The sequence below is a fragment of the Pteropus medius genome, unplaced genomic scaffold (genome assembly GCF_902729225.1).
Source record: "Pteropus medius unplaced genomic scaffold, Ma_sr-lr_union100, whole genome shotgun sequence".
Taxonomy (NCBI): Eukaryota; Metazoa; Chordata; class Mammalia; order Chiroptera; family Pteropodidae; genus Pteropus; species Pteropus medius.
In genome coordinates, this window is record NW_024349800.1 from 14,034,686 (window position 1) to 14,057,215 (window position 22,530).

Below are 22,530 nucleotides of genomic sequence, written 5' to 3' on the forward strand. Positions count from 1 at the left end.
TTGTTCTTATTCTCTATCTGATTAGAATTCTACTTCTGAATTTACTCTAAATCACAAATTAAAATTATATCCTTCCTAGAGTTGTGGATGGAATTCTCAGAATTTGAAACAGGTTTTCAAAAGCTTTTCTTTCTTTTCTTTCTGAATCCGGTAAGAGGCTAGTACCCTCTCCCTGTCTACCTTCACTCACCTCACCAAGTGCTTACTCCCTTTATCTTTGTTCTAGTAAGTTCTGTTGTACAGGATTTCCTATTCCTGTACCATGACTCAACACAGACCTCCAGGAAACTTCACCAAGACAAAAGAGTTGACATGCGAGATAAAAGGCCATGTGCCATTCCAGCCCCGTTGTAGAGAAGCTTCTCTGTGGCCCGTCTCTCTTGGTGAAGCATGCTTCCACTTCAGAAGCACTGCTGGTATTGCCCTCTATCCTTAACCACCTGCCCTCTTTGACTGTGTCTTACTGTTACTGCGTCAACCTCACCTCTAACCTTCTGCTGTATATATTATTCATTCATATTCTGAATATAAACTCTTAATCTTGTTCTTACTTATATTTTGCTACAAACTTTACTACCTGAATAAGCCCCTAATGTCATGACAGCTCAATACATTTCCGCCATACATAAAATCAGAATGCCCCTTGTTCTCATGCCATGTTTTGTCCTTCCTGTGTTCTTGGCTGCAGCTCCCTGCAGTTACATGGCCCTGGCTGAGCCTAACTGGTCTGGGCATTAACGTGCACAGTCAAAATCCAGGAAGCAGAGTGGTCTCAGCCATACTGACACCAGTAACAGAGTCAAGTACCACATGAGGCCACAAATGATCCTGCATTTTCCCAAGAGAGGAGCAGAGCTCAGAAACAGTGAACCCAGCAGCTGGTGGTCCAGAGAGGAGGACTGACCATTCTTTGCACGGGCCGTTGTCTCCACTGCAAAGCTGGGTCCCAGGAGCAGTGGTTCAGGTCCTCAGACAGGACTAGCAGGATCAAGGAAAGAGTGGAGGCCTCAAAAAAGATACACGATCTATGATAGGTGAGGGGAAGTATGGGAGAGGAGACCAAGGCACGAGAAAGGAGAGAAAAGGCAATGGGAGACTTAGGGGAAGATATGAACTCTTACAACTTAGCTGAGTTTGATCTGCATTTCCCAGCACTGTCTTCCCTGCGTAGTTCCATAGTTCCTAGGTTATAAGAGACATTTTGATAAGATTCAGAAGGGAGAGGCACAGCAGCAGTCATGGTCACTTCACACTCAGAAGAAGGATGCGGGGCTCCAGATGCAAGCATAGCTCACACACGTTGTTGCCTATGTGCTGGCTCACCTTGCTGGTGCAGGGACACACAGCTGCAGGTTCTCTATCAGTGTGTGATTCTCAGGCTACGATGCATTTGACTCAGTGGAGGCAGCCAGCTCCCCAGCACCCCCGAGGCTGAAGGCTTGTAGGCAGTGAGAAATTTGTGCAGACTTCAGCTCATCCCCACAGTCTCCAGTCTGTCTTTGCTCTCCTTCACCTCCTCCTCATCCCTCCTTCCTCCCCGACTGCCTGCTGACTTCAGGCCTAGCACCATATAACAGAAGCAACTTACTTAAACCAGCTCCTGCAATTAAATGAGGCCAAGTCCTGATAATAAATACCATACTCTAAATCATCCATGGTTCTGTTTCTCTGATTAAACCCTGACTGATACAGAATTTGGTACCAGAACTAGATCGAGGAAAACAAAGCATGTTGAACATTAAAAATCAATTAAATTGGACTCTTAAATTGGAATATTTGCGGGTCTTACTTCCATTAGGCTATAAAGTATACTGAAGAACTAAATTATGTATAAGATAAAGAATTGCACTCATTGTTGAATCAACAATTATTCATGATTTTATTAATAAAAGTCTCTTTAGAGAATCGTAAGAAAATAATTTTTACCTAACATAGCTTGGGGAGAAGGGAAGGAGGTTACTATTTTTTTTTAATGTACAGATGTCGGTACATAAAATTAACCAGATGATATACTTCAATAATTGCTTTTAATAATCAATTACTGTGTTGCTTTAATACTATAATGTTCTCATTAAATCAAACTTTTAACTAAAATGGTTATGTTTAAAAGATGCTCATATCATTTTTATGATCACTCAAAATTTTCCAGTGAAATATATATTATATAAACTACTTTGATACCNAAGACAAGAAGGGATGAAACAAAACATTTGGACACATAAATGAGCCTCAATAGATTCTAGCTGATATAGTTAATGATATCACTGAATATTGCATTTACCCTTAACTCTAAGAAGAATTTGTGCAGGGCACCTTTGTGTCCAAAGAAAAGAAAATATGATTTTCTATTTACTAAGAAATTTTTTTTAAACAAAATATTATAACTTTTTCTTGGTTGTTCCCATTTCTTCCAGTCAATGGATATCTTCATTCAAGGCTCAGGTCAAATGTCACTTCATATGTGAAGCCGTCCATGGCCCACATCAACTCCCTTGATTTTATTAAATATATTGTAGCACTAATCACATCAAACTGTAGTAAAGTTACTTGCAAGACTCTGAGATGATAAAGTTTGAGGAGAGAGTCTAAATATAATCTGTCTTTGTAGCCCAACATCTTAACAAATAATGAACGCTAAATATATGATTGCTGGATTTAATCACAGTATAGAAGAGATGTAGTAGTTAATTTTAGGTACCAACCCGAGTGGGCCACTGAGTGCCCACATTAAATATTATTTCTGGGTGTGTCAGCAAAGGTGTTTCTGGATGAGATTAGCATTTGAATCGGTGGACTCAGTAAAGCAGATGGCCCTCCCTAGTGTAGGTGGGCATCATCTAATCTGTTGAGGGCCTGAATAAAACAAAAACTAAACGAAGGGATAGAATCAGTCTCTTCTTGTCTACTTAAACTGGGACATCAGCCTTCATCCTAGAGCTTGGATTTACACCATGGCTCCCCTAGTTCTCAGGCTTTGAAATTACACCACTGGATTTCCTAGGTCACAAGCTTGCAGATGGCAGATCACAGGACTTCTCAGTTTCCACAACTGAGCCAATTCCTTATAATAAGTCACACATATCATATAGGTTCTGGTTCTCTAAAGAATCCTAAAACAATAGAAGTTGTCAACATTCTGATACCAATAACATGTGTTGGTCTACCAACTACCAACTACCAATTACCAGAGCATAGCTAACATCTTCAAGTATTTTATTTCTTCCAGGACAAAGCCAGATATATCTATTCCTTATAAACGTAGCGTAACAATTTGGAAGTTCCCAGTCAGACCCAAAAACCAGAAGCTGACATACAAGTAGAATGCCTGGTATCCCCAGGGTTGATCATACATTCTAGCATATCTCCAGTCAACGAAAAAATATATACAAATACTGGCCTGAGCAGCGAATTCTCCTAAAATCAAACTGAATGTATTCTAAACACAATTACACAGCTTAAAATAATAAAAGAAACAGCCATTTTATTGAGCACTGTGTAACTGCCAGGCAGTAAGCAAATGCTTTAGCACTTTTTTCTCATTTAACCTTCACAAGAACTTTATGGAGTAGGCATCATTATCATATCGTCATCGTCATCATCATCAGCAGCAGCAGCATCCCCAAATCACAGATGTGACAATGAAATATAGAAGCCAGGTGAGGCCCTGGCAGAGCCAGGATTGAAACTCCGGAGGCCTGAGCACAGATCAAAGCTCTTAAACAGCATAGCATGTTCAATACTCTCTCTCTGGGTCCCTTAAATGCATCTAAAATATTACTTATTAAAAAATGGCAATGTTAAGGCATTTTTATACCTTTCCTTTAAATTTCACTGAAAACTTTTAAAGCAAATTTAGAAAAAAGCAAAAAAAAACAAACAACAAAAAACCTCCATCTAATGAAAGTAAAAAGTCAGAAACCAATTGCCAATCAAAGCGAACCTGTCAAAAACTGAAATCTGGGAGGCCACTGGGAGCGGACACACACCTCCTCAGGCCTCAGTCAAAAGACGGGATTTCCTAAAAGTAAAAGTCACAGTTATAAAAGGCCTGTCCAGCAAAAGCAGAGAAAGTGGTGCTGGAAGAGCAAACGCACAGACACAGCATGCTTAGAGTCTAGTTCTGTTGTCAAGAAGTGGCAGAAGGAAGGGAGAGAGGAACCTTTGTCTCAGGAGGCGCTGCTGTACAATGAAACAGAAGGAAGATACTGGAAACGAAACCTTTATTTAGAGAGCATCTGAAATAACAAACTCAAGTCAAAGATTTGAACTCATCTAGCTCTGCCCAAAATGTCCATGCCTCTGCCCACAATACCACCTGCAACAGTGGCAACTTCTGGGACATGTTAAAGATGGATAATAATGAGAGAGGCCACAGGGAAATTATGCATGAAAACCGCACATATCGAAAGCAAGAGAGAAATGTAAGCAAAAGGCCAGTGAAAAACAAACATCCCAGGAGAAATTACCCAAGGAAAAAGATGAAGAATTTAGATAAATAACACTTCATAGACTCAAACAAACAAACAAAGGGTCTTTCTTTAAATAAAAATGTTCAAAAGAGAAGTACAAAGGTTCAAATGATAAAATACAAGATAACTGAAACAGATGAAAATAAGCTGACAGAGCTATGAAGTACTACAGAGATGAAAAGCCACTTCAGGAACTAAACAATAATAAAAAAATTTGACTGAAAACATAGTAAGAAAAAAATGTTTAATGGGAAAGCACAGGAAGTTAAAAAAGAGTTAAAGGTGAAGACCACAGATATGGAAAACCACGTAAAAACACTGTAGATATTTTCAAGGTTACTTAAGAAAAAAATAAACAATCAGAAAATATCCTTTAATTATAATTTTAAAATCTGAAGACATAAAAACAGATGCTACTTCTCAGAGTTTAATGTCAGGATCCAAGAAAAACCAATACAGATGATAACAACCAAGATAAAATCAATGAAGTTACTGAACTTCTAGCTTGCTAAAAATAGTCTATGAACATCTGACCAAAAAAGCAAAACAAGAACAAGTGAAAGATCGGTTTGCTTCATCCTTCAGTGACACCAAATGCCAGATGACAGTAAAGCAGTTTCCATATTTCCGAGAAAAATAAGAATTAAGATAAAATAGCTTTGATAATTATGATTAACAATCAGAAATAAAGGGTAATAATTTGAAATACATGGTAAAACAGAGGGAAAAAAATTAAAAATATTACCAATGTTCCCATCTTAATAAAAAGTCAAAAGATGCTATTTGATGTTAAATTCAGTCACAAAAAAACAAATAAAAACAATTATCAGAACTCAAAGCTGTTTTTTTCCCTCTTAGATCTTAAGTAATAGTATCACTTTGGTGAAAGAACACTAATTTGAAATTAATAAATTTCAATTTAAATTCAGTTTCTATATGTTCCATTATTTTGCAAGTGAAAAAATACCTCTTCATTAGAAATACAAAGCATAAATATGATCCTATTTTTATAAGACTGTCCATATGTGCTTGTACATGTGCACACAGATGCTGTAAATAACGTTCACCACATGTTAATGGCTGGGAGGCAGTGAGGTGATAGGGCTTTGCATGCTTTACCATTTTTAAAATGAGTAATGCATCATCTTTTCAAATAATAAATCCATTATTCTACTTCAGTAATTGCATAATCTTTCTCAACTCCCTGTCTACCATTTTGCTCTCATTTCCCAGATATGAGAAGTTAGACACCCAAAGTGAAGTGACTTGACAGAAGAGTGACCTAATTCCGGATATTTTAATAAATATGTGATATATCTACTAATTTGTATCATCAAATTTATTGATGTGGCTCAATAAAAGGAAAAACTTTTAATATAAATGCCTGGAAATAGAATGAACTGCCACATGCAGTAGGTAATTCCAAGGAGTACTCAACATAATGCTAAAGTAACCAACCGACTTTTACAGGGGCAGCCACACACCGAGTGCACCTTAGTCACTGACTGAAAATGTTTGACTTCATGATGTGAAGTCATACAACGTCGAACTCTGTCTTATGCTATAAGAATAATAGTATCATTACCACACACACCTTTAGAACTCTACGACTTTAAACTGTTTTCACAAATGTAATATTTTCCTTCACCCTCCATAACAACTCTTGAAATAAGTAAGACAGGTTATTAGTTTCACTTTGAAGTTGAGAAAAGTAAAATTCAGATGACAACACGTTTCCTTCATGCTAATGGGGCTTTCTGGGCAACTATGCCTACTTAGTTCAAAATGGAAGGAAGGCTAGATGGCTGCTATTACGATCTTTCCATCCTGTGTAAAGAAAGAAGACTTAGAACTCCATGGAAAAGAAATTAAAAGCAACCACACTATATAAGTCTGTCACTATGAAACGAACTCTTTTTTTTGTAGGAAATTAAAGCTTTCTCAGAAAGGTTTGCTACTGTCCTCTTAGATTCCAAACACAAGAAATAGAAGCAGCAGCTGTTCATCAGAGGTAGTCATAGAGCAAAAGTTTCCATGTGAGCTCTGATAATCTGGATTAATGTACATGTATGTGTACGTTTTGTCCACCTGCTCTAAACCAGGGTCTGAGAAGCACTTGGCAAACAGACCGCAATGGCTGGAAAACGAAGGGAGCAAAACCAGGTCGTGGAGCCAGGTCCACAAACAAGTCACCTCATTCACAATGACAAACTACTGAAATGCATTAAAGAGCATACGTACAGGATTTTATGCAGATATTTGTGGGCAGGAAATTATGGATGGCTGGGCGCTTTTTAGCATTTACTTCATATTTCCTAATGGCAGGTTGTAAAGGAACAAATTCAAGTGCAATGAAACTGAGCAAAAGAAAAAAACTAAAAGTAGGTAAAGGAAAGAACTTAATGCAAATATAGATAGATGATAGATTAGATTAGACAGACAGACAGATATTTTTTTTTTTTTAAGGAAAGGGCAGATGAAGACCGCTTCTGGAAGTGAGACTCTTGATATGGCCACAAAAAATTGTTTACAAATGCTATTCAGGCTGTTTAAATTTTAGAACCAAGGCAGAAAGGCACATTCAGACATTCTGTGACTCTTGGCAAGTGTTTATCACCACTGGCAAATGAGAAATGTATAAAATAATTTTAAAAGCTATATTCAGATCCCTTTTTAATCACGTAGACAGCAGCAATGTTGCTTCCACTGCTGACATTTTTTAAACTGCAGCTTAATACTGACTTTGTCAATATTTTTGAAACATGTATTTGAAACAAAAGATAAATTTTCAAACTCTGCAATTTTCTCCCATAATCAGATTATGTTAAAACTAATGGCACCTGATTCAAGGAGGCTTAAAAACAAATATCAAATATATTCTGTTCTAAGGCATCTGTAACTGAAAATATTGATCAAAAATATGAAAAACAGCAATAGAAAAAAATAATTCATGGGGAAAACACGTTCAGTGAAATAGTAACTACTCCTTCCTCTATAAAGACTTATGACCTCATGAGTTATGAGCTATGAAACAATCATTTTAAATGAATTGCATATAATATATTATAGTCAATCATGATATTTTCCTCAGAGTTTATCCTCAGGGAAAGTAGTAAGACAATAATTATCTTTGCCATCATCTTCAGTTATCATAAAATTAGTTACAGAACAATGACATTGTCAAAATATATAAACTTACAAAGCTAATGCTAATCCATTCAAACATAAAAATTTAATAACAAGTGAGTGAAAACAAAGTGATACTATATCAACATCATATATAAGAAAAAGGATAAATACATTTTGCATGGTAATGAGTGAAGGTTTCCATGTTTATATAGGGATGAGCCAGGAAATTTTAAATTTACTATCTTTGCCCCATTTGTCTTAAGGAGTACATGAAATTTTTAAACTTTATAAGTGAAATTATCAATGATGTGCTAGAACTAGCTCAAACACGGCTATGAAAGCCAAGTGTTAAATTTTAAGAAATCTTGCAAGCTAGTTGCTATATCTTCGAAGTCAACCGTAATGGGAATATTTACACCACAGGAATTGACAAGCACTATATGTAGATCAGGTCTCCCCACTCCAGCCCCAGAGACAGTTCCTTAGCATATCAGTGATCTACAAATAAGTACACAGTACAATCAGTTCTACCAAAATAAAGGCATCCACACAGGCAACACTGAGGTCATGGAAAAGCATATTACTGATACACCCAGAAGTCTCTCTTGTATCATCTCGGAATCAGTACTCACTCCAGAGGTCTGAAAATTTTCCAGATAAAAATATGTACTAGAAAGGAATGATTTTAGCAATGAGGAGGGAGGAGGGCAGTTTTAAGTGAAAGATCTAACCTGGAAAATCATTTTTAAGTAACTGTGAAAGTAGGCTAGCAGAAAAAGACATGGCATAACGTACATTCATTTGAAAGTAGCAGGAGCAACTGGGGGAAGGAAAACACAAAATTTAATGTGTTGTGCCGCTATATTATGAAGAGATACGAGGCACACACATGTATACCAGAACTGTTCAGTGTAAAAATGTTATGAAATGGAGGTGATTTAACATATTGTAATTTTCTGAGTACGACCTATGATTTTTATATTATAATCAGTATGCAGTACAAGAAAAGTTCAAATAACTACAACAAATAAAGTGATACCCAGCATTTGGTTACTGCTGATATTCACAGGATTTTTCCTCCTCTGATTTATACTGGTACAAAGTTAAAAGTCACAGTCATCATACCCCTCTGAGGAAAGCCTAGACTGCAGGTGCAAAAAGGATGGCATCTGACAGCAATCACACCACATGGTGCTGACATGAGCATGATGCTTGTAGTAACTGATGCACATTATACAAAATCTGAGTTTTTCTCCCCCCGTTGTCTCTGTGATCAGTTCTATCCAGTGGTTTACCATTTTTTAATATTCTTCTAAAAGTTGATTCTTAAAATACCAGCGTAAGTTGTTGAAAGTGATGACAGATTAACACAAAAATGGTTTGCCTCCTCATAAATTTCTTTATATTTAAAGATTAAAAATAAAAATTACACTTTACAGATAGATGCATGTCTCTAAGTACTGACCTCTGTCTCATATTCAGACAAAGTGCTCTACTGAGAAGAACTTTCCAGACTCATGTTTAAAATAGAGTTTTCACTGCAATTCCATGATTTGATTAACTAACCTTTATTGTTTTCCTCTTCATATGGATATTCATTCATCCATTTGTTTCTAGAGTCACATTGATCCTACAAGAAAAGCACACAAAAACAAATAATGAGAAAAATTTCCACATGTTGATAACATCCTTTCATGCGGGAAGGTGGGGAAGAAAAATCTTAATTCTGCAATTCTTTAAGTTTTTGAATAGTGAGTAGAGTGACATAAAAATAACAGCTGATGAATATTTTTGATTTCCTTTTTTGCTTTTTGCTTATTCTTTAGCAGCTAAGTAAAGGGCAAAATGGAGAAATGAGGAAAGAGCAAAACACCAGCTAGGACACTGAGACAAATCCCGGGCACGAGGTAACAAAAATGTGGTCAAAGATCAAGGAGAGGGTCCAGGAAAATGGGGGGAGGGGAGCGACACAGAGAGAAGCCTGAGGAGAAGATGGCAGAAGGCAGCTTAACAGTAAATTGAATATATGAACGAGAACTCACAAATACTTCAACTGGAACACTTGGCTCCATCATTCTTAGCAACTAAAAGATTTTTAAAATAATGCTGTTTTCCAGAGGAAATATTTTTTTTCTTTACAGTTGATACAAATGTGTAGAATAATTAATGTAAATAACTTGTCTTGGTGGCTCCATGTTAGCCAGCCAATACCCAAGTAACTTTTAGAAACCGATCTAAGTTAATACATGTCACTTCTTAAAAATTAAACAAGTATAAAGTAAATATTTATATGGTTTCTAAATGCTTCCAAATCCCAGGACCATTTGGACCTTACCAAATATAATTAAATATTGCTGGATTGGAGAATTCTGATTACACAGACCATTTGCCCCCTTTGGATATATCTGGAAAGTCCTCCTATTCATTTTCCCTTAGCATTATGTAACTTGCTTCAGAATTTCCATTTCATAAGGCAAATTTTCTTTGGCATTCACTTAAGCCAGCTTATTAGGCACCGCTGACTTTCCTTTTCGTTTGGAATTACACTCAAAAGAGGCACGCCTTGCAGTCCTTAGACCTTCTGTGCCAACACTACAGCCCTGGGCCAGGTTTCCTTTGCATGTGTTTCCATACATTGGAACAAAAAAATGAAATAAGCTCAAACTCACTCGCTCATAAGGCCTTAAAGGACATGTAGCAGAATTTGTAAGTTCCATGGGCTTGGCCTGTGAGGGAAACTGGCCTTTCATTTTATTCCAGTTTTAAATATATATGTATTTGTCTGTCTCTGCCTCTCTTCTTTCTCCTCTCTCTCTCTCTCCCCTTCCCCTCTCTCCCTCTCACTCTCTCTCTCTCTGTCTCTCGTGTCTCAAAACACATTTTCTAATATATACTACAGCTTTTACTACTACTAGAAATGCTACTAAAAAGCAATATAAATGTAATATTTTAATACTGTAGTGGCAGACTAGAAATAGTCTCTTGAAATTGAGTATAATTCTTCCATTTTACATTATGAAGGCATAATATAGAATCCTTTGAAAGAATTAAAAAGTCATTTAAAACACCAAGTTCTTATCAAACACATCTTGTCCTTTCTAGTCTTCGAAAATATCTAAACCAATAAGTTCCAACTTTATAGTAGAACGTACCCAGTACTCAAAATGGACCCCAACCTTACATTCTGGCTCCTTATATTTCAATATGTGGTTGTTTAATTTTTTTTTCACATTTTAATATATTACAAGCAAATTTTGACATGAGTCAACTTATTAATGCTTAATCCAAAACTTATAAAACTCCACTGTAGGGATACATAATATCCCTCTGTAGGGATGCTCCCTATTTTATGTCTAATACTTTATAATTTATTGCTATTGCCAATGACAACTGAACTTCCTTCTATGTAAATTTTGCATGCACCAGGGCCTCTGCTGGCCTGGGTGACGCCTCTGTACAACCAAAAGACAGAGTCCAATCAGGAGGTGGGGAATGGTGAGTAGAGCCCAGTGTAGACTTCTAACACCACTCACCCCTACACTATTGTACTTAGCTGCTTTAGTCTCCATCATTAATTACTTCCTTAGCACGTAATTACAGGAGTATAATTACTGGATCAAAATATGATTTTTTTTTCAGGCTGTCAAAATATATCACCAAATTGCTTTTTAAACAGGCTATATTAATTTATATTCCCACCAGGAGAAGAAATACATGCTAACACAGTGCCATTCTCATCTTTGCTTTCCAATACGCAGCTCAGGACCTAGCCAATTTTAGATCAGTAATTGTAGAATGAGTGAAGCTAATAATGAGAAATGAAAGAAAAAACAAATAAAGAAAACTCCCCTTTAGATCAATTATGCGGATATTTCTTACCCAAGTAACTACGGCCTTCATTATATAATCTGTCTTTTTATGTACGATCAATGTGCAAACTAAAATAAACATTATACTTATAAACAATATACATAACCCAATACCACACATTTTCACAGCATTTGGGGATTTACAAAGTAACCTAATGATATCATTTGTTCTGAAAGCAGTTCTATGAGTTGAGCACATGAACTATTTTAAGATCCATCTGACAGCGATGATCAGAGGTTAATTTTGTACTCAAGGTAATAAGTTAGATGGTGTCAGGGTCCTTATAAATTCTCTTAGTGTCATATTTTACTGCACAGCTCTTTGTGGTTTATCTTTGCAATCACCTACAATTTAAATTTATACCTCTGTATGTTTTAAACCTGAGGAAAGCCTGGTACAATGCTCACTATTGTTTTCCATTTATTTCAAGCTCCTCAGAGAGCACTCAAGATCATCTTCAGCTCTGCAGCGTCCATCCCACAATCCTACACTTTATGTAGCACAAATGACAGCAAATGAATATGTGGTTTAGAATTGACAAGACCTGCCCTAGTCTCATTTCTGTCATCCACTGGCTGTGTGACCTTAAGCAACTCATTCAACACTCTCTAAGGCCCAATTTCCTTCTCCATCAAAGAAGGGATAATAATAATACCTGTTTTATCAACTGTACCTACCCTAATTGAAGTAATGTTTATACAGCAATCTGTGCTGTCATACATGTAAGAATAATCACTCTTTAATCAACAACCCAGATATTAAACAGAAAAAATAAGTAAGATTTCCCTAAATTGAGACAAGCTAGAACAGATGAATCTCTAATCTTTATTCATGCTAAGAAGCATTTGTGGTGTTTCCCTAAATCCCTATCGAAACCAAGCTATGATATATAATAGGAAAATGGCGCATTTCCAATAACAGTTAATATCCTATCAACTTCCTAATTAAAAGATTACTTAGCTCTGCCAAATACATTTGTGAAATTACCCAGTAAACCTTCTCAAAGCACTTAAGTTTTAAAGGTCACTGTCTTCAACAAAAACTCACCACAAATGATGTTGGTCCTCCCTTTCCTGGCTTCAAAAATAATTCTCAATTGTGAGGTAAAAAACAGCAAGGGTTGGTCATTTATTTCAATATGAAAAATGTGAAAAATAAGAAGAGGAATAAATTAATACATTTTTGAGAGAATTTTAGATTTACTTTTGAACAAAAAATATTACTGCCTAGAACCACTGGTAAATACTCATGGTTTGATGGACAGTCTGGAGAAATTCTAGTTACACCTATTCCTTTTTAATAGCTATAAGCAATAGAGAATGATTTTCTAAATTCTTCTTACTCTTGTTCTGTCTGCTGTAATTTCCACACATGGTCAGCCAGCATCCTTTCGAACTTAAAGAGAGTCCCCTAGACAACAGAAATGACCTCAGTCAGAATGAAAGTGGATGCTCCCCACCTTAATGAATAAGGAGTTACTTCAGAATAATTACCTCAGAGTACAGGCATTATATTACCCTGTAGTAACAAAGTGCTGGCTCTTCATCACATCTTAAATGATCTATTACGTTCTCAATCTTTAAAGGTTAGTGTTGAATACATTCCAAATACTTCAAGACCCATAAGTACACTTGTTGCTAGTTCCTCTGAGAATCCCTTCAAATAGAAATGGAGAAACACATTTTAAAGGTATTTATAGACATCTGACTACTCAGGGCATTCCACTCTCCCCACAAAAGTAATTCAGTCACTCTGTTTCAAGCAAATGGAATTCTGATGCTGATGTAGTAATCCCATTTGGAATTCTGTCTTCTAGATTTGGTTTTAACAAATCATTGCTTCGTTAGTTATGATCTTGTGTTTTCAAGTACTGACTTTTTAAAAGTCAAGTAATAAAGGTTTATATACATATTCAATTCAGTTACCATAATTTTTAAAGTTGATTAGGGAACTCGACAGGCACTTAAATCTGAAATATTATATAACAGATCCATGTTGGCCTTACTCTATATCAAGGTTTCTGATATATATATGTTGTCTTTTCTTTTTTTTTTTTTTCATTTAAAGTTATTTGTTTTATCTGTCATGGCGAGTTATCTTGGGAACTAAAAATATTTAAAGGTTAATCTAAATATTTCTGGAGATAAATGCGAATCTAAGTACTACGTTTTCATACCTATTTTGACTTAAAATGAAAAGACACAAAGCAGTAAGCTTGTTGCTAGGTGACAAGTGACATTACCATCTCTCTTCTGAACTTGTACAGCATGAGACATCTTACTGCTGAAAAAAGACACATGGATTTCCATGGCACACACATCATTCTCTATAGAGAAGCAAACTAGTGTTCATATATTTTTTAGTATAGGCTGTCAGTAGTTAACAAATCATGTCTATAAAAATACTTGAATTTAGAGATGCCCCTCACAATAAATAGGAAAGAACAGTTCTTTATTTTCTGTTTTGAGGTACAGATAAGTAACATCTACATATGAAATACATATAATTTTCATGATTCACAATTAAAGATTAAAGAGTGATAATTCTGTGTTTCTCACTTAAGAATGTGCAAACTTTTAATAGACATCACTTCAATTAGGGTAGGTAGAGTCCATACAGAAAGCATTGTTCTCACAATAGTAATCCAATTTCCATTAGATTTATTAACAAAAGATCATCATAGCAAAGATCTGAAGAATTTAAAAAAAAGAAAAGCACAAAAACTTCAATGCAGATTATTCCCTGCAGATCACACACCTACTTTCTAGCATTACCCTCCTTTCCTTGAGACAAAAACCCAGGCACACGATCCCACCCACCTCTTTTGACTCATCAGGCAACCCAGGTGATGATTTGGAAACGTCAAGAACATTTCAACATCCAGAATTTCAGGATCTCACGTGAATGAATGACATGCTCTACTCTACATGAGAACACTGTGTGCTGTCATGGAAAAGACCCAGATGTGAACAACCAGACAGAATGAAAACCAGTTTTAACAATTGGGGTAATGTGACTTCAGGCATGTTGTTTAACTTTACATGTTCCCTCTCTCCTCATTTATTAAACTGGTATACTAAACCTTTTTTGGAGGGCTGGGGGGAGCATAGGAATATTGAAAAACATAATGAACATACCAGACTATCTGGCATATATTAGATATTCAACAAATGTCAGTCCCATTCCTACTCCCTACATTTATATCATTTACAAAATTTCTCTCTCTCTCTCTTATTTACATACATTTACATCAAGTGCCCAGACTCCTCTTTCCACATAAACTTTGCTGAGAACTAGGAACAAGCAACAACTTGCTCTAGCCCGAGTTACACATCCTCAGTAACTATCTCCAGCCATGATTGTGTGTTTCTCACGAGAAGGTCCTAGGAACACACAGACAATAGCATCTCCGCCCTAGAATCTCACCACATAGTGTCTATAACTCTTCCAATAAGAGAATTCGATGATGAAATAGCTGATAGAAATAGAAAGGGAACTCAAAGGTCATTAATAACTCCAAGAATAATACCCTTGGAATTCTGTTAGATATAAATCCATTGAAAATTCTCCATTTACTAAATTGTTCTTCCCTATTTCCAGTTTTATGTTTCCCTGAAAATGTGCTTGCACCCAAGAAATTCTTTGCTACTAAAAAAAGTAGACAATAATACAGAAAGAGCAAATTTTAAGAACTAAAGTCCCATTTGGAGGAGGGTATGCCTGGAAGCTTGAGAAACTATTTAAGAACAGAGTTCACTGAATATACAGCCCATATTCAGAGAGAGAAGGTAAAGCAACAGCACACGGACATGGAAATTACTCTTTTAATCTGTTTTCAGATTCCATTACACTCCATTATCCTATGCAGACAGAGAACAAATAAACTTTTAAGAGAAAGTAACATAGCAAATGAGTTAAGCATTCCTTTTACATATACTGTGCTCAATATAATGGTTTGAAAGGTAATTCATGTTATGCTCATATTTAAGTGTAATTGCCATTTTACTGGGACTGGATAGTCAAAAATATGATCTGTATTGCAAAAGACTAACAAGATGATTAAATTGTCTTCATATGTCTAATTTTTATGATTTAGATTGCAACACAAATATGAGAGCGTGTGCAATCTGTACTTGCACATACAACTACTTCATACACAACTACATTCTGCCAAAAGTAACTTGGCACACACAAGTCTATATTCTCATAAGAAGAACACTGACATCCTTCTCTTAATCCTATCAGGACATGTGCTTAAACCATCATGCTAAAAATATTAAAATCTTTGAATTTTCAAGAGGTTGGTGGGAGAGGGAATAATAGAGTGTCCAGCTATGTTTTAATCTCAGTTCAATCTCCAGCACTTTATGTAAGTATAATGTGGTTGTATGATTTATACACAGAAAAGTAAACTTAAAATTTTGAAAACAACTGAAAATAAAATTCCGACAAACACGTATTTGGCACCAGTTAAAAATGCATAATTCACACGGCCTAAGAATTTCTCTTCTACTTCACTTCGATGGCTGCTATCTGAACATAGCTAGGGTATATATTATGGGGTAATTACAAATTTTATACAGTAAAGATCTACGACCTATTCAAGAAAAATAAGTTGCCTTATTTCGTATGCAGTATACATATATGGCTTACCTATTAGTTGTTGCCTTCTGTGTTTGGCTTGCCAATGCTAAGCAAGATAAATCCCTTTCAAATGAATAGTAAACAGTTTGCTTAGGAAGTAAATTTATTTTCTGGTCCATTACAACAATAGTTGAATAAAATATGCTGCTCTTATCCAGTTTTGAATTAATTCATGTGAAATAAAACAAATATTTATTAAATTGTGGGGTAAACATTCTATCAAACTGTTAAAACCTGAGTAGAAAAACAAATGGCACGCACTTAATTATGGCTGACATTTAAATGAAATTTGCATTCTCAAAATATTTAACAATAATTAGAAAATATCAAATGATGTATTTTAGGATATGTCAAACATCTGAACCCAAAGAAGTTTAACATAGGCAGATTTTAATATATAATTTGAAAGATGGATCAAAGAACTGAATAGATTTGTTTTACTGACATTTTGACACAGTGATACAGAAACAAAAGGATTTATTTGATATTTTTTAATGAATACCTTATGAGCTACTGAGTGCCTTACTAAACAATAGTTTTGACCGGCTGAATTCATCAATCCAGTTTGTTCATTCAGACATCATAATCATTGTTCTACATAGCTTATACTCTAGTCTGCAACAGATAGCTAGCTGTCATAATAAATACATAATCAATGAGTATTTCTTGATGATAAGCAAATTAGCAGACTGTCAAATGGACTGCATAACCATATGCTTCTCTCATAACTAAATAATACCAGAAAATCACAATACTACTTGTTGAGACTGATAAATAATGTATTAGGTTGATTCTTGTTTAAGAAAAAAAAAAAAGACCCCTCTTAAAAACTGAAGAATATCAAAATTGAAAGTCAACCGAAATATAATCCAGGCAATTACTAGCAGGTGATGAAAGTCCACTGATTTATAATAGTGATATTTATTACACAGTATATTATTAATTCATCCAAGAATTGTCTACATGCCAGGACGTGAAGTTGTAAAAATCCTATGTCACAACACCTGATTTAAAGAAGCTCACAGACAACATAGATGAGATAAATATAAGTAAAATAATTACAACAATAGCTACCATCTATAGAATGTTTACCATATGTTTAACACTGACTAAGTTCTACATATATTATGCAATAAATTCACATACAAATATTAGTCATTCCAATGATCTAGGATTAATGCCCACATTTTACAATACAAATAACTGTGATCAAAGTCTATAACCTCTAACTTATATCAAGCTGACACCCTTAATAAATCATAGGAGCTCTGGTGAATTGACAAAGTATAGTGAGAGCTGAGGGAACCCAAAAAGGCTTCACAGAGGAGGTGAAACAAAGCTGTCTTAAAAAGTGGAGAAGAGAACACATTTCCGGAAAAGGAGATACATTAGGAATTAGCACATTTAAATCTAAGTCTGAGAGCATTTGTACACATATGTAGTCATACATACAAATATGAATAATGTATTAAGAACAAGTGTGCGCACACATATGCATACATATATATGAATGAGCATCCTAGGAACTGGCATATTTACGCTAGCCAGCCTATGCCTAAAGAGGGCCTCTCCTATGGAAAAAGAGTCTGTAATGTGGAGAGAAGATTTACTTCAAGTAAATGATAAAAACAATTCTGAAAGTGTAACTTCTAGTGTCTTAGCGCACATGTTTCTTACCATGTAAAGAGATTTATATGATTTATGCTAAATAAAAAATGCTAAAATATGATTTTAAAATGCTAATTCTATGAAAGAATGAAAGACCTTTTCATAAACTGAGTTACTTTCCATGATTCAAAACTATTTCTGACATCTCTGATCCACAGAGATCAAATATTTTAAAATATTTATTATTCAAACGTGAATCAATGAAAATACATCAATGGATAGTATGTACATGTGTGCGTGCACACACACACAGCCAAGCATTGGTAGACAAACTGACTAGAGAGAAATTCTTGAAGCATATGTAAGTTACATGAGTAAGTTTACCTTTTTAAAAATACTCCAGAAAATTCAAATGATTTTGAAAAATAACAGTGTAGCAGCCAATGAGTAACCAAAGTATTTTGAAAAATAATCCCAAAATAAAAATTACCCAATCACAGGCTTAAAAACCTACCTGGAGACATACATAAAACTAAATTACTAAACTCAGTAATAGTTCTATAAATGAATAATAAGGATTAATCTCTATTCTAATTTTTAAGAAATGTTCACAAGGGAAATAACCAACAAATAATTACTGGGAGGAAGCAGGTTAAGTGCTCACATATGTTTCCCCAATATATGTAGGGAATGTATTTTTACCTTTTTTTTATTTACTTTTTTTAGGCAAGGCAACCCTTGGTTGACCTCACAGATTGCAAGGATCTTGTCAGCTTACAATCTTTTATTTGTTATTTTTTACACCTACAGTACTTGGTCTTCCTAGGTGGTCTCCCATCCAAGTACTAACCAATTTTTACACTTTAATTCAACTATAGTGTTATTCAAAAAATATCCGATTTTAAAAGGACAGTCCTTTAAATTCTATAAATTTATTCCTGAAGGAAACTAAACACATTTTGAGAGATATAGCAAGGGGAAACCACTGGCCAAAGCACTGAATTCAAATTGTTCTCTGAGTACAGCGGTGCTGATTCTCAGTAGCAGTCGGAGAGGAGGAGCATCAGCAAATATGCAGACTTACAAGTGCTGGGAACTACTCTAACCAGTAACTACCCTACTTGTATATTCCTCAGAACCCTGTGAGGTATGTAGTATTATTTGTCTCATTTTACAGAAATGGATACACAGATTATCCAAAATATGCATATGTCACTGCAAAGTATGCTATCACCCATGGACCCAACAATTACCAACAGGGGGCTACAGGAGCCACTCTTGGTCACAGGAGGGCAAGCAACTTGAAACACATCTAGTACTCTAAGTCTCTTGAAGAACTTTTTATACCTGGCAACATTTTTTAATGCAAGCAAACTATATGATACGATTTGTTTGGAGTTTCTATTGTCCTCAGCAATATGCTGAATTCTTGCAGCTGACCATTAAATACTATTTGGTTGGTGAGATCTGTGTCAAATTAGATGGAGAAGGCAATACGATCATTCTTCCTTTGCTATATTACAATGTGACAATTGGTCAATTCGCTACCCTGTCTGTGTCTCAGATTCTTCACCTATGAAATTAAGGGGTTGAAAGATCTTCAAGTCTCCTTCCATTTACAAAGTTATGGAGTCTATGAATCCTATATTTTAAAAATGCAAATGTCTGCAAGGCATATGCCATGAACTGTAATCAAGTAATATTGGTTAACAGAGTTTGAGTTCTAACTCCGAATTGGTGAACTCATGAAACTTAACCAAACTTCCCATTCCCAATGGCCCCTAACCTGCTCTGGGTACGAATATAATGAATAATTAAAACACTGACTGTAACTTAGCACACCACATATCTTTACTATGTGGCACTCTGAAGAGAAATGCTTAGGGGATAAAAAGGGGACAGTGGAGTGAAATATTTTCACTATTTCCAAAATTGAGCCTGAGGACACACCAGTAGCTGAACAGTTCTCTGGAGGTGGCCTTGGAGAATTCTGAAGCAAGCGAGCAGGGAGGATTTCTCTTCTAAGCACAGTTCCATAAAGCACTGCCTTATAACTAAGTTTACCTATGACTGTAAATAATTTCTTTCCCTACAGTTTTACCACAGCCACTTGGAAAGCTCAGAAATGTATCTATCACTTTGTCTTGTATAATATAAAGGCACATACTATTTATAACAGTATCTCAGTAGTAAAAATATAATCCAAAAATCAGGTATGTGCCAAGCAGTGTGGCAGTTACTTTTACACGCATTATTTTAGATAATCCTCACTGTGAGGAGGAGATGGCAACATCTACTTTACAAGTAGAGTCTAATGGCTGTCGAACTGCATATCTGGGATTTGAACACACTCCAATTTCAAAGTGTGTTCATACTTTTCCTCATGCCACAGTGCCTCTCACTAGCTTCTGTGCTGTGAGCTTGATCGCAGTACTATGCAAGAACAAATGTCTAAAATTACAGATGTGGCCAGATTACAGGAGTGCCACCAAGCACTGAAATGACATGAATAGTCAGCACAACAGTCACTCTGTGGACCCGAGCAGCCACTGGTTCTCAATCTAACCAGGAACCACTGATGGTCTGAGTCTTGCTAGCCCTACAGTTTGGACAGTATTTCTGCCTGCTGTATGTTCTGTGGACTGAAGGGCTCTAAATTAAACAAAGTGCAACAGAGTTCTTGTTTGCCAGTGATTTTGTTTTTAATGGTAGGTTTTTTCGGAGATGTAAGAACACTTCCATATACTTCCCAAAAGTCCCAGGAGCCTCAAAAGTTACTGGAAAGTAACCTTCCAGTTTTGCTAAGACCAGGGCCAACACCTGCAGAGTTTATCAGAGCCAATTATGCTTCCTTAAATCATCTTACTCAGCTCAAGAATATTTAATGAGATTTAGCATCCCATAGGCCTGAATCCAAACTCAGGTTTTCTATTTCCAAGTTACAGGGCCATAGCCTACTCACGATCGCTCTAAAAATCCAGGTTTTCAACATCCATAGAAATGGCTAAAATAATAACTACTTTACAGGGCATTTGTCATGTCTGGAGAATCTCAGAAATGAAATTTGCAGAAGGCACTCGATAAAAATAGTAGTTAATATTAAATCATTATTTCTCTTATTGATAAGTACTACTCTGGTTTTAAAACATAGAACTAAGCAATACTACTAGGCCATAGGATCTGCCAGAGCCCAAAGGAGACCAGAAAAAAAGCCACATCAACCTTTCTGGGTAACCTATATTATTAAATTATACTAATTTAAGAAAATAGCAAACAGATTTCCAAAAAACATACATATGCATGTCATACTCTCCTTTTACAGAGAAAGCAAGGCAACAGAAGGCGGGTTTATAATTTTTCACGGTAATATGATCCGAATAAACTAAAACCCACAGTGGGAATGATCATTCTAAAAATCCATCATCTAGAATTCCTTTCTATGGATATTATTTGGCTCTATTTTTAAAAACTTAATTACTTAATATTACATCTAACCCAGAATTAGCCAGACTTTGATGTGCAATAACCTCTACACTCTCTCTTTTATTTCATCTATAATATCATCAGTCTTATTCCCTTAATTATTAGGAAATATACACTTTGATCTCTTTTACTATGAACCTTAATCATTCATTCACTGAGTCAATAAGTACTGTCCTCCTTCCTCCTCCTTCCAACTAAATCTCTAGTGCAGTTAAAAATAAAGGAGGTCTACGGCCATGCCATCCTGAACGCGCCGGATCCTGTCTGATCTTGGACGCTAAGCACGGTTGGGCCTGGTTCGTACTTGGATGGGAGACCACCTAGGAAGACCAGGTGCTATAGGCTTTAAAAATAAGTAAAATAAAATAAAATGAAGGAAGACTCTAGGTTTCAGAAAGCACAGATTTCAGCATACTAAAAACAATAACAAAAAAAAAACCTACCATTAAAGTATGAACTGGAACCGTAAAAATCTCTACTCACTGCTAGCCGTCCCTCCCATAGTCATCAGTCACGTGTCTACTGAGCATCTGAAATGTGGCTGGTCCAAATTAAGTAGTTCTTTCTGCAAGTGTGAAATAACACACTAGATTTTGAAGACCTTTCACCAAAAAAAGTAATGTAAAGTATTTCATGTACCGTTTCATATTTATTACACATCGAAATGGTAAAATTCTGGATATACTGAGATAAATAAAATATATTATTAAAATTAATTTCACATATTTCTTTTTACTTTCTAACATGGCAATTAGGAATTATAAAATCACATAAGCTGCTTGCATTATATTTCTACTGAACAATACTGGTCGAGGTCCCACATTTCAAAGCCTTGTACAACAGAGAGGGAATTTTTTCTTGGCCTCTAATTCTATTTTACATAAACCTTAACAGCATGTCTCCTTTGTCCACTAAACTCCCCAAAGATATTTTCTTGTTTAATCTAGCATTTAATGTATCTAGATATAAATGCATCAAGACATGTACTGTTAACTGAGCACAATGTTTAGCTCCTTGGAGAGCTGTAATTGCGAGGAATGTATGTGATGCTTGCTGGTACCTTATTTTTATCTCACCAGATTATCAATCTTCAGTTCTTTGAAAACTCTGCAAAGTGATCTCAAAAATGTTGTGTGTGTCTTCCAAAAGCACAGTCATTCACACAGCCATGCGTGAACTCAAGTGTCAAGGGCTTTCCATATTCCTCATGGCCTATTAAAACTAAAAGATTCCCGGAGGACCAGAAATATAACCCAACATTTACTGTTATGTCCTGAAGCATAGATGTATTTAAATTGATAAAATGTTGCCTATTCTTTATCACATA

The 22,530-nt window shown here is 35.6% G+C and overlaps 1 protein-coding gene and 1 pseudogene across 17 annotated transcripts in view; one reads left to right on the forward strand and one right to left on the reverse strand.

Moving 5' to 3' along the window:
* Positions 1–22,530, reverse strand: part of KLF12 (KLF transcription factor 12) — a 380,325-nt gene that overhangs the window by 250,911 nt on the left and 106,884 nt on the right. For all 17 annotated transcript variants that reach the window (XM_039886852.1, XM_039886850.1, XM_039886851.1 and 14 more), the window contains one exon: positions 9,165–9,228. Coding sequence is in view for 11 of the 17 variants with exons in the window: in XM_039886839.1 (XP_039742773.1) it covers positions 9,165–9,197 (33 nt within the window). In the remaining 6 variants the exon portion in view is untranslated. The remainder of the gene's footprint in view (positions 1–9,164; positions 9,229–22,530) is intronic.
* On the forward strand, positions 21,430–21,548 carry LOC120622412 (uncharacterized; annotated as a pseudogene).